Here is a 16,091-nt window from a genome sequence, read left to right on the forward strand (position 1 = left end):
TCTGTGTTGGGTCTCACCAATATATAAAAGGTCACACTGGGAGCACCGGAAGCAGTATACCACACCAGCCGACTCACAGGTGAAGTGTCGCCTCACCTGGAAGGACTGTCTGGGGCCCTGAATGGTGGTGAGGGAGGAAGTGTAAGGGCAGGTGTAGCACTTGTTCCGTTTACAAGGATAAGTGCCAGGAGGGAGATTGGTGGGAAGGGATGGGGGGGGGACGGACGACGAGTGAACAAGGGAGTCGCGTAGGGAGCGATCTGTGCGAATAGCAGAAAGAGGGGGGAGGGAAAGATGTGCTTGGTAGTGGGATCCCGTTGGAGGTGGCGGAAGTTACGGAGAATTATACGTTGGACCTGGAGGCTGGTGGGGTGGAAGGTGAGGACAAGGGGAACCCTATCCCGAGTGGGGTGGCGGGTGGATGGGGTGAGGGCAGATGTGTGGGAAATGGGAGAGATGCGTTTGAGCGCAGAGTTGATGGTGGACGAAGGGAAGCCCCTTTGTTTAAAAAAGGAAGACATCTCCTTCGTCCTGGCATGAAAAGCCTCATTCTGAGAGCAGATGCGGCGGAGACGGAGGAATTGTGAGAAGGGGATAGCATTTTTGCAAGAGACAGGGTGGGAAGAGGAATAGTCCAGGTAGCTGTGAGAGTCTGTAGGCTTATAATAGATATCAGTAGATAGGCCGTCTCCAGAGGTGGAGACAGAAAGATCAAGAAAGGGGAGGGAGGTGTCGGTAATGGAGTTGGAGTTGGAGGCAAAGTTAATGAAGTCAACGAGCTCAGCCTGCGTGCAGGAGGCAGCACCAATGCAGTCATCGATGTAGCGAAGGAAAAGAGGGGGACGGATACCCATATAGACTTGGAACATGGACTGTTCCACCAAGCCAACAAAAAGGCAGGCATAACTGGGACCCATACGGGTGCCCATGGCTACACCCTTGGTTTGGAGGAAGTGGGAGGAGCCAAAGGAGAAATTATTAAGAACTAATTCCGCTAGACGGAGGAGAGTGGTGGTAGAGGGGAATTGGTCAGGTCTGGAATCCAAAAAAAAAGCGAAGAGCTTCGAGACCATCTCGGTGGGGGATGGAGGTATATAAGGACTGGACGTCCATGGTGAAAATAAGACGGTGGGGGCCAGGGAACTTAAAATCATTGAAAAAATTCAAAGCATGAGAAGTGTCACGAACATAGGTGGGAAGAGATTGAACAAGGGGGGATAAGACAGTGACAAGGTATGCAGAAATGAGATCAGTGGGGCAGGAGCAAGCTGAGACAATAGGTCTACCTGGACAGGCAGGTTTGTAATTTATAATACATTCATTCATAGGATATTCCTATGATCCTCCTCTGAATCACGTCCTTCCTTAGATAAGACTACCAAATCTGTTCACAATACTCCAAGAGGCCTCACCAGTGCCTTTCAAAGCCTCCTCATTATATCCTTGCTTTTACACTCTAGTCCTCTTGATGTGAGTGCTAATATTACATTTTCTTCCTCACCACGGATCCAATCAACACGAGGCCTTCCAAAGTCCTTCTGTGCCACAGATTTTTGAATTTTATGACCGTTTAGAAAATAGTCTACGATTTTGTTCCTTTTAACCCTTACATACAGTCCGTGTCAAATTTGACCCATTTTGAAATTTGACGGCAGTAAAAACACCCTAAATGTCATTTTCAGCCGAAATTTGGTGACTTCCTACAGTGACCCAAAATGCGCAAAAATGAAATTATTTAAAATATTTATACTTTTGTACAGGTGCTACAAATTGTTGGACATTGAGGCTGTTCCTGGTCAACTTTCAGCCGATTCTATTGAAATGGATTTTAGATCGCTGAAACATTTATTAAGATTTAATCACCCATTTATTAATGTCAGAGATAAGTTCTGAATAGTTCTGTGGTTCAAAATTTGGTATAGACACTTGCTATGAGGGGATTCTTGGGCCGGGTCAAAATTGACCCAGACCATACTGTGAAGGTATAGAATATGAGCAGGTTGCATGGGTTAATAAAGTGCATAACCATACATTTCTGCAACTCTGTATTTCATCCGATACTTCTTTGCCCAATATCCTAATATCTCCAAAGTAAGACCATCGGCAGTCTCCCTGCTTCCTCAGCACTACATGCCCCTTTCTTTATCTTGGCAGACTTGGCGATGAAGCCATCAATTACGTATTCTGAAACATGGATATATAAAGTAAAAAGACTCAGTCCCAGCACATATCGCTGCGGTACACCGCTAATCTCTGGCAGCCAGCTAGAAAATGCTCCCAGTTATTCCCAGTCTTTGTCTCCTGGCAAACAACCAGTCCTATAATATCATGGGCTCATCTTGTTAAGTTGCCTCATGTACGGCAGCTTTTCTTCTGAACTTTAAGGTGCACAACATCCAGCAATTCTCGTTTGCCTACCCTGCTAATTATTCCCTCAAAGAATTCCAACAGTATTTTTTCAGGCCAGATTCTCCCTTAAGGAAACCATTCTGACTTTGGCCTTTGGTCTCCAAGTCCCCTGAGAACTCACCCTTAACAATGGACTCCAACATCTTCCCATCCACCGAGGTCCGTATAGCTGTGTAATAAATAGAAAGAAAGTTGCTCACAAATTTCTACAGGTGTACCCTGAAGATCCTGCTGACTGGTTGCGTCAACAGCTGGTATGGAGGGGCTACTGCATAGGATCAGGGCGAATTCTGCAGAAACCTGCAAACTCAGCCAGTTCCATCATGGGCACTGTCCTACCCAGCATCAAGAGCACCTTCAAAAGGGATACCTAAAAAAAAGACCTTAAGTATTCCCAGTACCTAGGACATGCCCTCGTCTCGCTTCCATCAATGAAGAGTTAAGGAACACATACTAAATGGATTCTCCTCATACCAATCTCCTCTGCCACCACTGGATATTCAGTGCTGTTCCTCAGATTGAGAAAACCTATAGAGGAAATCCAGTAAATCATCGGTGGTAGAAAATTAGTGGAGAGTATGCTGAGGGATATTTTCTGTTTGACTATTAAATCATATAGAATTATTAGAGGTGGTCAGCATGGGTTCAGCGCACCAGACTATGTTCTGTCTTTGGAGGAGGACTGATGAAGGAAGGACAGAGAATTTTACATAATAGACGTTCATAAAGCTTTCAAAGTGCAACCTTTATTTAGCCAAATGGGTAAGGCCATTGGATCCTTGGAGACATGCATCCGTATCTTGTCCAAACGAAACAGTTATTGCTGGCAATGCGTTCTTCTTCTTGAATGTCTGTGAGCATAGGTGCTCCGCCCAGGTTCAGTATTGAACTTTCTGTTATCTGCGATGTTTATAAGTCACTTGGGAAAACTCTCAAGCGGCTGATTCTCAAATTTACAGAGGATGCCGAACTCGGTGGAGATGTAGAAGTTAGGGATGTTTGTTACAATATCAGCGAGAAGCATGGGCAGAGAGAAGCATGGGCAGAGAGAAGCATGGGCAGAGAGAAGCATGGGCAGCGAGAAGCATGGGCAGAGAGAAGCATGGGCAGAGAGAAGCATGGGCAGAGAGAAGGCAGGTGGAGTTTAATATAGGAAAGTGTAATGAGTTGCACATTTTGTCGTCAAATGTAAGAGGGAAGTACGAGACAGTAAAGTGCAAGACCCTGAGGAGAATTGATGTACAGAGGAATTTTGGGGACAAAGGGCGTATCTCCATGAAAGAGGACAACATGTGTAGACGGACCGTAAAGTCAATTTACGGCATCAGTCGAGGGTTGAATGCAAATGTAGGGTTTCCATGCTGTCGCAGTCGGGAGCTTTGATCAGGGCACAATTGCGGTTTGTGTGCAGCTCTGGTCTGTACATTAGAGGCCGAAGGTAGGGTCTCCGGAGAAGGTGCAGAAGAGTGCTGCATGGATTACAGATTATTAGATATAAGGAGAGATTAGCGATAGGCTTGGATTGGTTTCCTTTGAGGTCGGAGGCTGGCGATGGAGTATACAAAACTACGTGAGGCATCGATTACCGAGATACTCAGTCACTTACTCGGGGTAGAAATGTAAAAATGAGAGGGCATAAGTTCATGTGAGGATTACTACAATGTGAGTATTATGCAAAGGAGATTTCTACTGAGGGTGGTCAGTGCCTGGGACGCGCATCCAAGGAGGCGATGGTATCAGTCACGATAGCAGTGTTTAAGGGACATTTAAATGGGCATATGGACAAGCAAGGACATGTAGACCATGAGCATGCAGATGGGATTGTTTCAGTTTAAAATTACAGTGTCACGAAGGGTCTGTTCCTGTGCTGTACTTTTCCATGTTCTATGTCTGTTCACAGATCTGAATTCCGCTTTCTCTACCTTCCTGTCAAATTGTGACGATCACCAACTGTTCCAGTTGTCGATGTTCTACTTGGAGCGGCTAGAACAGGCGATTGAAGAGGGCGTGGAGGGACTCGGCCTCATGTTAACAGGCCAGGATCACTTCACTGGCCGTGAATATCACGTATGTGAAAAAGACACAGATTGAAAGCTGATTCTTTGACAGACTAACTGAACAGATGTAAAGGAACAGACCATTGTGGGTCAGCAAGGCAGCCAGGGGCTGCAGTCACTTTCTGGGATCTTCTTTCTCTATCCATCTGGGGTCTGTCTTCCCCACCAATGAACACACACATCACTTGAACAGACAGAACTTATCTCTTCTTTGAACTAATGACACTCTTGCATTTGATCAAGTATCCCATCATGCGTCACGGTTCAGTTAGCTCTGTTCCCTTTGACAGTTGCATTTTGAGTTTGTAATTGCCACAGCATGTAAAATTAACACTGAGAATTGGAAAATTAGTATAATTTACAATATTATAAACATCCACAGCTAACACAAAATTACTTCAAGACACCTTTCCAATGCTCCCTGTGTTCCTTGGGCACATTCACCTATTGCCACCCAGACAGAATTTTAACGAAGAACTACAAAGTACCTGAGATAACATTTCCCATAAGATAGCTGACAGTTCCACTCCGAATCTCGTGCTCTGCATTACTTGTACTGTTGGTCCCTCACACATGCACAGAAGTCCTGAAATTGTTGGAGGCTCCTCATTTCAAGTTCCCAGCTCTAGCCTGACAGTGGACCCCTCATGAGAGACCTTGTTACAGGCCTTGATGAAGCCCCTGTAGACAACATCCACTGTCTTGTCTTCATTACTTCTCGTAAACTTCCTTGAGAAACTATAGATTGGTTAGGCAGGAGCTACCAGGTACAAACCAGTGTTGACTATCCCTGATCAATTTTTGTCTATCCAAATACTGAAATCCCATCCCTTAGAATACCTGTCAATACTTTTACCACCACTGGTGTCAGGCTCACCGGTCTGTAATTCTCTGGCCGATTCTTAGAGCATTTTCAAACAACAGAACAATATTAGCTATCTTCCAATCATCCCGCACCTCACGTTTCAAATATCTTTGCTGGGGCTCCTGAAATTTTGGCATTAGCCTTAAACAAGGTACGTAGGAAAACCTTGGAGATTTATCTAGCCCAATCTGAATCAAGACAGCAAACACCTCTTCCTCTGTATTCCTTATAGAGTCCATTATCTCACCACTGATTTCTTTCTCCCTAAAGACATTGCATAAATGCAAACAATCCATGAATGAACACTACGAACTTCATGGGGTCAATTTCGTCCATTGGTATATTTTTGCACTGTATATATTTCTCAAAAACTAGGGTTTCCTAAACATGTTACCCTTGCCTTTTATTCTGTCAGGAACATTCAAATTCTTAACTTGAGGTCATTTATACATTCGAACTCTGTACTCTCAAAACTTCAGTTTTGGAGCCTTACACTTACCAACCATATCTGTACCAAAAATAAACACAGCCAGCCCCAATCCACTTCCATCTGATCTTTTTTGATACCATTAAAATCACCCTTTCTCCAATTTAGAACATCAACACGAGGACCAGGCCTATCCTTTTCAACAATGATCTTTAAACTAGTTCCATTATGATCACAAGATCCAAAGTGTTCCCCCGCACACACCTCTGTCAGCTACCCTTTCTTGTACCCTAACATGACTTCTAGAATGTGCTCGCTCCAGCTGTGACCTGAATATATTGATTACGGAATCTTCCCTGAACGCATTTCACCAAGCCAGCCAGCCCTTTAAAGCATTGTGCGCAACGTAATATAATCCCATGTACATGGTCATCCGTTTCTTATTGCTCAGTTTCACCCCTGTAGACTCCGTAGAAATGCTCTCCAGTTTGTCCGGTCTGAGCAATGCAGTGACATTTTCTCTGATTAGCCATCCCCCTCCACTTCTTTAATCCCACCCCCTTTCCGTTGAATCGTGTCTAACGCAAAAGAACCATAGAATGCTGAACTGACAGTTCTGCACTTCCTTCAACCAAATCACATTTATGGTTACAATGCTGTAATTCAATATGTTGATCCGTGCTCTAAGCTCATCTGCCTTTCCTACAATACTCCTTACATTGAAATAATGCACATCTCGGAACATTAGTTTAACTATGTCATCATTTAGTGTCCTGAATTTGTATGTCGGCAAAATAACATCTTTCCCATACAACCTCTGCACTATCCACTCCCCCCTCCACTGCAAGTCTAGTATACCGCCTCCGCCATACAGCTCTAACTGAAAATTGGCTGGCTGACAGGAAACAAAGAGTAGCGATTAAGGGGTCCCTTTCGGAATGGCAAGCTGTGACCAGTGGGGTACCGCAAGGTTCGGTGCTGGGACCGCAGCTGTTTACAATATAAATTAATGATTTAGATGAAGAGATTAAAAGTAACATTAGCAAATTTGCCGATGACACAAAGCTGGGTGGCAGTGTGAAATGTCAGGAAGATGTTATGAGAATGCAGGGTGACTTGGACAGGTTGGGCGAGTGGGCAAATGTATGGCAGATGCAGTTTAATGTGGATAAATGTGAGGTTATCCACTTTGGTGGCAAGATCAGGAAGGCAGATTACTATCTAAATGCAGTCAAGTTAGGAAAAGGGGAAGCACAACGAGATCTAGGTGTTCTTGTACATCAGTCAATGAAAGCAAGCATGCAGGTACAGCAGGCAGTGAAGAAAGCTAATGGCATGCTGGCTTTTATAACAAGAGGAATTAAGTATAGGAGCAAAGAGGTCCTTCTGCGGCTGTACAGGGCCCTGGTGAGACCCCACCTGGAGTATTGTGTGCAGTTTTGGTCTCCAAATTTGAGGAAGGACATTCTTGCTACTGAGGGAGTGCAGCGTAGGTTCACAAGGTTAATTCCCGGAATGGCGGGACTGTCATATGTTGAAAGCTTGGAGCGACTGGGCTTGTATTTAGAAGGATGAGAGGGGATCTGATTGAGACATATAAGATTATTAAGGAATTGGACATGCTGGAGGCAGGAAGCATGTTCCCGCTGATGGGTGAGTCCAGAACTAGAGGCCACAGTTTAAGAATAAGGGGTAGGCCATTTAGAACTGAAATGCGGAAAAACTTTTTCACCCAGAGAGTGGTGGATATGTGGAATGCTCTGCCCCAGAAGGCAGTGGAGGCCAAGTCTCTGGATGCTGTCAAGAGAGAGTTAGATAGAGGGGTCAAGGGATATGGGGAGAGGGCAGGAACGGGGTACTGATTGTGTATGATCAGCCATGAACAGTGAATGGCGGTGCTGGCTAGAAGGGCCGAATGGTCTACTCCTGCACCTATTGTCTAACAACCCTTCCCGCAAGCTAACCAGTCCCCCTCCAGTTCTGGTACAAAACGATCACGTCTGTCCAAGTCGGAACTTCATTGGAAACGACCCGAATCATCCAAACATCTGAACCCCGGTCATGCCTCTCAGGCCGCCATAAACAGTATTATTGTCCTATTTCAGGCCTCACTAGCACCTGGTACGGGTCGCAATCCTGAGAACACAACCCTGGAGGTTCTGCACTCTAGTTTAGCATCTAACTCCATAAATTCACTTTTCAAAACCTCGTCACACTTCCTTCTCTTGTCATTGGTACCAACATGAACCACGACATCTGACTGCTCACGGTGCCATTAAGAAAGTTTCAGATTCGATGCGTGATATCCTGACCTTGGCAACACACCATCCAAAAAACTTGTTCTCGGCAACAGAATTTCCTGTCTGTTCTCCTAACCATTTAATTCCCTGTCAGTGCAGCTCAGCTCTTCTCAACCCTTTTGAGATACAAAGCCAAACTCAGTACCAGAGGCATAATCGCCTTGGCTTTGCTCTGCTAGGTCATACCCCACACATTAAGCTGTATACCTGTTGCAGGGGGGTTTCCTGCCTTCCCAATTCTCCCTCCTGGCCGTCACCCAGCTGCCTGTGTCCTGTGACAATCTATCAGCCTCCTGAATAATCCTGGGCTTACCCAGCTCCAGCTTCAATTCCTCAGCACAGTCTTTAAGGAGCTGCAGTTGGATGCACTTCTTGTAGCTGTACTCACTGGGGTCTCTCTGCTTTGCCACACCCTGTAGGAAGAGCATTCCACTATGCTGCCAGGCATTATCACTGTTCTAATCGTGAAAAAGAAGGGAAAATATTAACCTAATCTACCTAAAGCCTCCGCCTCCTCACCGAACCCTCTCTGCCAAAAGGACTCAACTCCCCACTCTGTCTCTGGCTCACTCACACTATGTCTGTTCCGCTTAAACCTTATCAAGTTGATAAGTACACCGCAATCTGTGGCCGCGCTCGTTTCTTTTAAAATGTTACCTCCTCTGCGAACACTTCAATCGCTCTTAGTGATCTGTGGCGTGTAGAATGTGCCGGGTCAGTCCATGTTCAGGGTAGATTTGTCCCCATCCCTCCGCTCCTCAATATATTCCCCATTGTTCATTACAGAGCGTGACTGAGCTTGCGGAGACGGGAAACCGAGCGGGCGCTTCCGAACTCCTCCTGGATCTGGTGATGGAGAAGGGCTCCGGGGCCCGGAGGGTGATGTGGGAATCCTTTGTGAAACTGCATCACCATTTACCGAAGCTGAGCAGAATATTGAATGAAATACGGGAACGTGGTAGGGTGAACAATACACTGTGTTACAGATGTAAATGCTGATGAATTTACAGCATTACACAGAACAGGTTTCATGCAGGTTAATCTGTTTGAACAGGTGACGGCCAGTTCGCCTACATGGACAATGAACGAATTTTATCTGAAGTGCCAGCACATCTGAAAGGTAAGTGATGAAACAGAAATCTCAAAGTCTTTATTTCACTCTGAGAGTCTGAATACTTGTCTTCAGAGGCCTGTTTAGAGACTGTCAGAACCTGGGAGGAGGGTTTTTGTTTCTGTGGCTGGAGGACAGCAAACTATTTGTATTCTTCAGAATACCTGGCAACTTCGGGGTCTCGGCTGTGCATCCAGATGACTCTATGTGATTTATATACACGCATTCCTATCAGCCAGAGATGATGAGTTGGCGTTCCTCTTTACCTGACGTCGGATATCCTGAGATTTGACAAAACTTGAGGCAAACCTCTCCATATGGAACATCCAACACCAGCATGTGAAATCTCACACCTCCGATCCGAAGTGGAGCGGAATTTTTCTGTTATCCCTCCATAAGGCCATTAGATCATACGACAAAGGAGGAGAATTAGGCTATTCAATCTCCTGTGCCTGTTCCGCCATTCCATCATTACTGAACCCATATCTCACTAAACCCCATACACCTGCCTTGTCGCCATATCCTTTTGTGCCCTGAAAACGATTAGCTTCCGACTTGGCCTCTACCGCAGTTTGTGGCAGAGCATTCTACATATTCACTACTGTCTGGCTAGAAACAAAGAAGTCCTCCTTACCTCTGTTCTAAAGGATCGCACCTGAATTTTGATGTTGTGCCCTCTTGATGTGGATACACCCTCCATAGAAGACACCCTCACCACACCCTCAACCTCACCCTCACCACACTCTCACCACACCCTCACCCTCACCCTCACCACACTCACTCTTACTTGGCCTTTTAAAATTCGGTAGGATTCAATGAGATTCTTATTAATTCCAGTGAGTAAGGCACAAAGCTGCCAGAAACAGCGCCTATGACTTTCTGCCTGTACTTTCGATACAAAGTGCATCTTTTGACGTTAAGCTTCCAATTACAACTGTCTTTCAGCTACAACTCAGTGATGCCAATAATGCCATACCAACCAATCTCTAAATGCGCCAGGAGTTCGTCCATTTAAATACAGCATTTTCAGCCGTTTTGAATTTTGCCTCTGTGGCACAATTTAACACTTCGCTCTGTCTGCAATTGAACGCAATCATTGGCTTGTTCTTCCTTACATTCATCTACTTGCACACCTGATAGCTCATCCTCACCTCTATCATACTGGTTCACATACCCTACCATATTAGTTTAAAACACTCCCAACAGCTGTAGTAATTCTACCTGCAAGACTACCGGACCCCTCGGATTCATGTGCAACCAGTTACTTTTGTACAGGTCACACCTGCCGCAAAACAGGTTCCAAATTAGTCAGAAATCTAAATCCCTGCTCCCTGCTCCAATTCCTCAGCCACGCGTTTATCTGCCTCCTCATTCTATTCCTATCACCACTGCCGCGTGGCACAGTCAGCAAATCCCGAGATTGTCACCGTTGAGGTCCTGCTTCTCAGTTTCCTTCCCAGCTCTCTGTATTGTGTTTACCAGACATCCCCCATTTTTCCCTGTGTTGTTTGTACCCTTTGCTGTGTTGCACAGTTCAGCAGAAGCTGAGCAGTGAAGCCACCCGCTCCACACAACACGCTCCTCTCCAGAATCTTGGTGCTCGATGAAACACCGGGGAATCTGCAAACTACCAAGAGGGGCGTGTGGATCCTTTAACAACGAATCTGAATCAGATCAGAAATGTCTCTGCACCATCGTCCAATTTCAAACACTCTTATCTCTGATCTACCAATTCCACCCAAACAATGTCGTTATCAAGGTATTTTTTTATTCGGAAAATATGTTGAGTCTTCTATGTTCTTCACATCAGGCATTGACAACCTATTTTTCCACTAAGATGTTCAACAGAAACACAAGGAGACTCTGCGGGCACAAACTGAAACATTGAGAGTGAACACGATCCTGATGAGGGAGAAGGTGAAGGTTTTCCAGCTGGTTGATCGATACGCTGAGCTCACGGTCATTTCTACTGTTCGAGATCGTACACTGGTGGAACATGAGCTGCTGACAAGAGGCAGAGACCACGAGGAGTGGACAGAGAAACATCTCCGGGGTAAGCTGGAAAAAATCCGGACTGATCATTTATTCAAGAGGAGTTTTGTTCGAAAACTGAAAAGATCTATCATTGGAAACAAATATGGGATTTCGGCAGCAGTGGCCGGAGTCCCGGGAATCGGGAAAACAACAATGGTACAAAAGATTGTTTATGACTGGGCCATGGGGAAAATATACCAACAATTCCAATTTGTCTTCAGTTTCAAATTCCGAGATTTAAACGCCATTAACTACAGAATAAACCTGACAGAACTGATTCTGCATCAGTATCCCTACTTTGGGAATATCCTGAGAGAGGTCTGGAAGAACCCAGAGAGATTGCTGTTTATATTCGATGGTTTGGATGAATTCAAATACAGAATCGATTTTTCTGACAGTCGGAGACACACAGAACCCAAGCGCCAGTGCCCAGATCCCGAGTGGTGGTGTGAAGTACCGGACATTGTGTACAGTTTAATCCAGGGCAAGCTGCTCCCAGGGTGTTCAGTGCTGGTGACCACCCGCCCCACTGTGTTACATTTACTGGAAAAGGCTGAGATCAGTGTCTGGGCTGAAATCCTGGGATTTGTTGGTGAAGAACGAAAGGAATATTTCATCAGGCATTTTGAAGATCAGACGGTGGCAGAAGCTGTTTTCAAACACGTGCAAGAGAACGAGATCCTGTACACAATGAGCTACAACCCCTCCTACTGCTGGATCCTTGCTTTGGCACTGGGCCCCTTCTTCACAGAAAGAGAAAGTGACCCGCGGCGAGTTCCGAAGACCATCACCCAATTATATTCCTACTATATCTACAACATCTTGAAAAACCACGGCCGTGAGATTGAGAACCCCCGTGAAGTGTTACTCAGGGTTGGTCAGATGGCCTTCAGAGGAGTGTCCGAGAAGAAGGTTGTATTTACAAGTACAGATTTGGTCAACTACAGTCTACAGCCTTCCCAGTTCCTGTCCGGGTTCCTGATGGAGCTTTTGGAGAGAGAGGATTCTGCCCGGTGTGTGGTGTACACATTCCCACACCTCACCATTCAAGAGTTTGTAGCTGCACTCGCACAATTCCTGAATCTACATCCCGGAGATATCCTGAAATTCCTCGCTACGGCCCACAAGGCGACAGATGGGCGATTTGAGGTATTTCTCCGTTTTGTTGCTGGTCTCTCCTCCCCAATGACAGCTCGGGGCCTAGAGGAGATTCTGGGTCGATTTCCTCATCAAACAACCTGCCGGGTGATTGACTGGGTGAAGGAGGAGGTTAAACGCCAGATTGAAAACGCGAGGAGTGAAGCTGGTAAAAGGAGCCTCCTGAACACATTGCATTACGTGTTTGAGTCACAGAATCGTGGACTGGCTCAGGCCGCACTTGGATCTGTGGAAACACTTTCATTCAGTGGAATAACACTGACCCCGATTGACTGCGCGGTCCTGTCTCATGTCATCGGACTCTGTGATACAATAAAACATCTCGACCTGGAGAACTGCCACATTCAGTGTGACGGAATCCAGCGGTTGGGACCCTGGCTGCACAAGTGCCAGGATTTAAGGTAACGATTTATTTCTCATTCTGAACTGTGAAATTGGTCCAGTGTGTTGTTTCAATGTAAAGGAATTTGGGTAAATCTGTAGTAAATCAGATTGTGGAAAAATTGTGACAAATTACCAGGATCATTCCCGAAGGACGGGTGGGTTCTGCGGTTCCAGATCAGTGAACTACGGCCATTGCTTTACCAATAGAAAATTACAAGAATGGCCCTGTTTCTCGCTTCATGTGACACGTCCATTAAAAATATTCCTTCTCAGTGTTACTGACTCGCAGACCGACACTGACTGCAGCAGGTTTGTCAGAGCTTCACAGTCTCTTTCTGGTGAGGGACAAGAGACTGTCAGCAGACTGTCCCAGTGAGAAGAAAAGAAATAGCGTTATGAGATTGTCCTCCCCTGACCTTCCCTGCGTCTGACTATCACCATCAGTCGACCTGCTCATTACTAAATACCCAGACCGCGTGGGTGCATCTCCTCTCCCGATTGTGGATCTTAATTCAGAACAACCTCTTCCGTACAATCTATTTCTGCATCCACTTATTTTGTGGGATTATCTTTTCCCATCGGTATCATCCTGTGGGACCTCTCATTCCCATCCTCCTTCCTCCTGTGGGATCTCTCTTCCCTATTCTCTTTGCTCCTGTGAGATCTCTTCCGTTTCCTTCTGGGGGATCACTCTGCCCCTTTCCCCTTCCTCTCACAGGTTTTGCCTTCCTAACCCTTTTCTTCATGTGGGGTCTGTCCCACCGTCTCCCATTGGCATTTCACCATTCACAAATCTTCCGATCTGTTGGACTTTCTTCCATCATTCAACTCTGCCCCTTCCGATGCTCTCAGATCAGAAACACTCTTCTAACCATCGGGATTGAGACAGAATATGTGGAGTTTTCAGGGTCACACAGGCAGACATTCATTGAATATCCTGGAGCTAGACGGTCAGGGACATCGACAGTGATAGGAACTCCTATCCGCGCTTTATAGTGGGGTTTAATGTTTCCTGAAATATCGAATGAGAGAAATTGCCTCTGACCCACAGTTTGAACACTTTGTTCATAAACTTGTCTGTTTGTGTTTAGACTTGGGGCAAATAAACTGAGGGATTCAGGAGTGAAACTGGTGTCCACGGCACTAAGGAACTCGGAGTGTAAAATACAGAAACTGTGGTAAGTACCAGACTGTAGGAGATTGTGTTTACAGTCACTGGGTGTCTAACATTGAACCTTAATATGATCAGTAATCATGTTACTGATAAACACTGGGGATTTGTACCGTCTCCTGTCTCTCTGTGATCTTCATCCTCACTCTCTCTCATCTCCAGGCTGAACCGTGTCGGTCTCACAGATTCTGGTGCCGAGGATCTCTTCTCCGCTCTCAGTACAAACCGATCGTTGATGGAGCTGAACTTGTATGGTAATAATCTGGGAGATTCAGGAGTGAAACTGGTGTTTGCGTCTCTGAGGAACCCGGAGTGTAAAATGCAGAAAGTCTATTGAAGTACGTGATTGCAGGAGATTGTGCCTAAAGTCACTGGGTGTCTGACACTCAATATTAATTTGAATAGTAATTGTGTTACTGATAAACACTGGGGATTTGCATCGTCTCCTGTCTCTCTCTGTCCTTCAGCCTCACTCCCTCTCATCCCCGGGCTGAGGGATATCCGTCTGACACATTCTGGTGCCAAGGTTTTCGTCTCTGCTCTCAGTACAAACCGATCACTGACGGTGATGAACCTGGGTTATTATAAACTGAGAGATTCAGAAGTGGAACAGGTGTCTGCGGCTCTGAGGAACCCGGAGTGTAAAATACAGAAACTGTGGTAAGTACCAGATTGTGCGAGATTGTGTTTACAGTCACTGGGTGTCTGACACTGTACATTACTGTGATCAGTAATTGTGTTACAGATAAGCACTGGGGATTTGTACCGTCTCCTGTCTCTCTGTGTCATTTACCCTCACTCTCTCTCTCTCACCTCCAGGCTTTGGAAGGTCGGTCTCACAGCATCTGCTGTCGAGGATCTCGCCTCCGCTCTCAGAGCCATGCGATCAGTGACGGAGCTGGATCTGAGTGCGAATAAATTGGGAGATTCAGGGTTGAAACCTGCGTGCGCAGTTCTGAGGAACCCGGAGTGTAAAATACAAAAACGGGAGAAAGTATCAAACAGTTGGAGATTGTGTTTACTGTTACTGGGTGCCTGACACTTTATATTAATGTAATCAGTAATTGTTTAACTGATAAACACTGGTAATTTTGTTTATTTGTGTATTATTGTTTTATTTTGTTATTGTTTACGTCCCCGTCTCTCTGTGTCCTTCATTCTCCTCTCACATCTCCAGGCTATTCCGTATCGCTCTCACAGATTCTGTTGCCGAGAATCTCGTCTCAGTTTTCATTAAAAACCGATTACAGACGGAGCTGTACGTGAAATCAAACTCGCTCACAGAACGATATGTCCCCGCTCTTCACCGCCTCATATTGACCCTCCCTATGCTGCTGTGGATCCAGGAAGTGCTTGTGTCATTGTTCAATGTGATAAAATACCAGCTAATCAGCGGGTTTTCTGGTGGTATTTGTCTAAAGTGTTGTGGAAACATTAACCTCCATCCCCAGTTACTGACACTATTGTGTAATCTGCTTATTTCATCTTTATTCCTCCATCTGCTTTAGGCTGGAGAGAAATCAGTTATGTCGGACCGGAGTAAGGGAACTGGAGTCTCTGCATGAATTCAGACCCAGATTGACAGTGTTCGTGTGGAAAGCCCCAACCACAGGAGGGGGTCATATTTTCCGAATTCTCGCCCTCCCCTTTAACCGCTTAACACCCCTTTAACAGCCGCGCTCTGGGTTCCCACGCACCGTTTCCCACGGAAATCCGATCCGGCATACATTCTGTGACGTCAAAGGCTGTGCTGCAGTGACGTGAGAATATAAGAACATAAGAATCTTTCGTATCAGTCTTCACTTTGGAAGACATTAGCAGTTTGCCAGATCTTAGAAACATAGAAAACCAACAGCAAATTGGAGGCCCTTCGGCGCACAAAGCCGTACCAAACACGTCCTTACTACAGAAATTACCTAGGGTTACCCATAGTCCTCTATTTATCTAAGCTCTATTTATCTATCCCGGAGTCTCTAAAAAGACCCTATTGTATCCGCTTCCACCACCGTTGCCGGCAGCCCATTCCACACACTCAGCACCTTCCGCGTAATAACCCAGCCCGTGACATCCCCTCTGTTTCTACTTCCAAGCACATTAAAACTGTGCACTCTCGTGTTAGCCATTTCAGCCCTGGGGAAAAGCCTCTCGCTATCCACACGATTAATGCCTCTCATC

General features: G+C 45.7%; 1 protein-coding gene across 1 annotated transcript in view; it reads left to right on the forward strand.

The window, feature by feature from the left end:
• Positions 1 to 15,680, forward strand: part of LOC140720272 (NACHT, LRR and PYD domains-containing protein 12-like) — a 51,087-nt gene extending 35,407 nt beyond the window's left edge. Inside the window, exons 2-9 of the mRNA XM_073035140.1 lie at positions 4,310 to 4,480; positions 9,113 to 9,178; positions 11,007 to 12,762; positions 13,837 to 13,923; positions 14,079 to 14,244; positions 14,443 to 14,576; positions 14,736 to 14,910; positions 15,591 to 15,680. Of these exons, the coding sequence (XP_072891241.1) occupies positions 4,310 to 4,480; positions 9,113 to 9,178; positions 11,007 to 12,762; positions 13,837 to 13,923; positions 14,079 to 14,244; positions 14,443 to 14,576; positions 14,736 to 14,910; positions 15,591 to 15,680 (2,645 nt within the window). The remainder of the gene's footprint in view (positions 1 to 4,309; positions 4,481 to 9,112; positions 9,179 to 11,006; positions 12,763 to 13,836; positions 13,924 to 14,078; positions 14,245 to 14,442; positions 14,577 to 14,735; positions 14,911 to 15,590) is intronic.
• The last annotated feature ends 411 nt before the right edge of the window (positions 15,681 to 16,091 follow it).

Source organism: Hemitrygon akajei, unplaced genomic scaffold (genome assembly GCF_048418815.1).
Source record: "Hemitrygon akajei unplaced genomic scaffold, sHemAka1.3 Scf000039, whole genome shotgun sequence".
NCBI classification, from domain to species: domain Eukaryota; kingdom Metazoa; phylum Chordata; class Chondrichthyes; order Myliobatiformes; family Dasyatidae; genus Hemitrygon; species Hemitrygon akajei.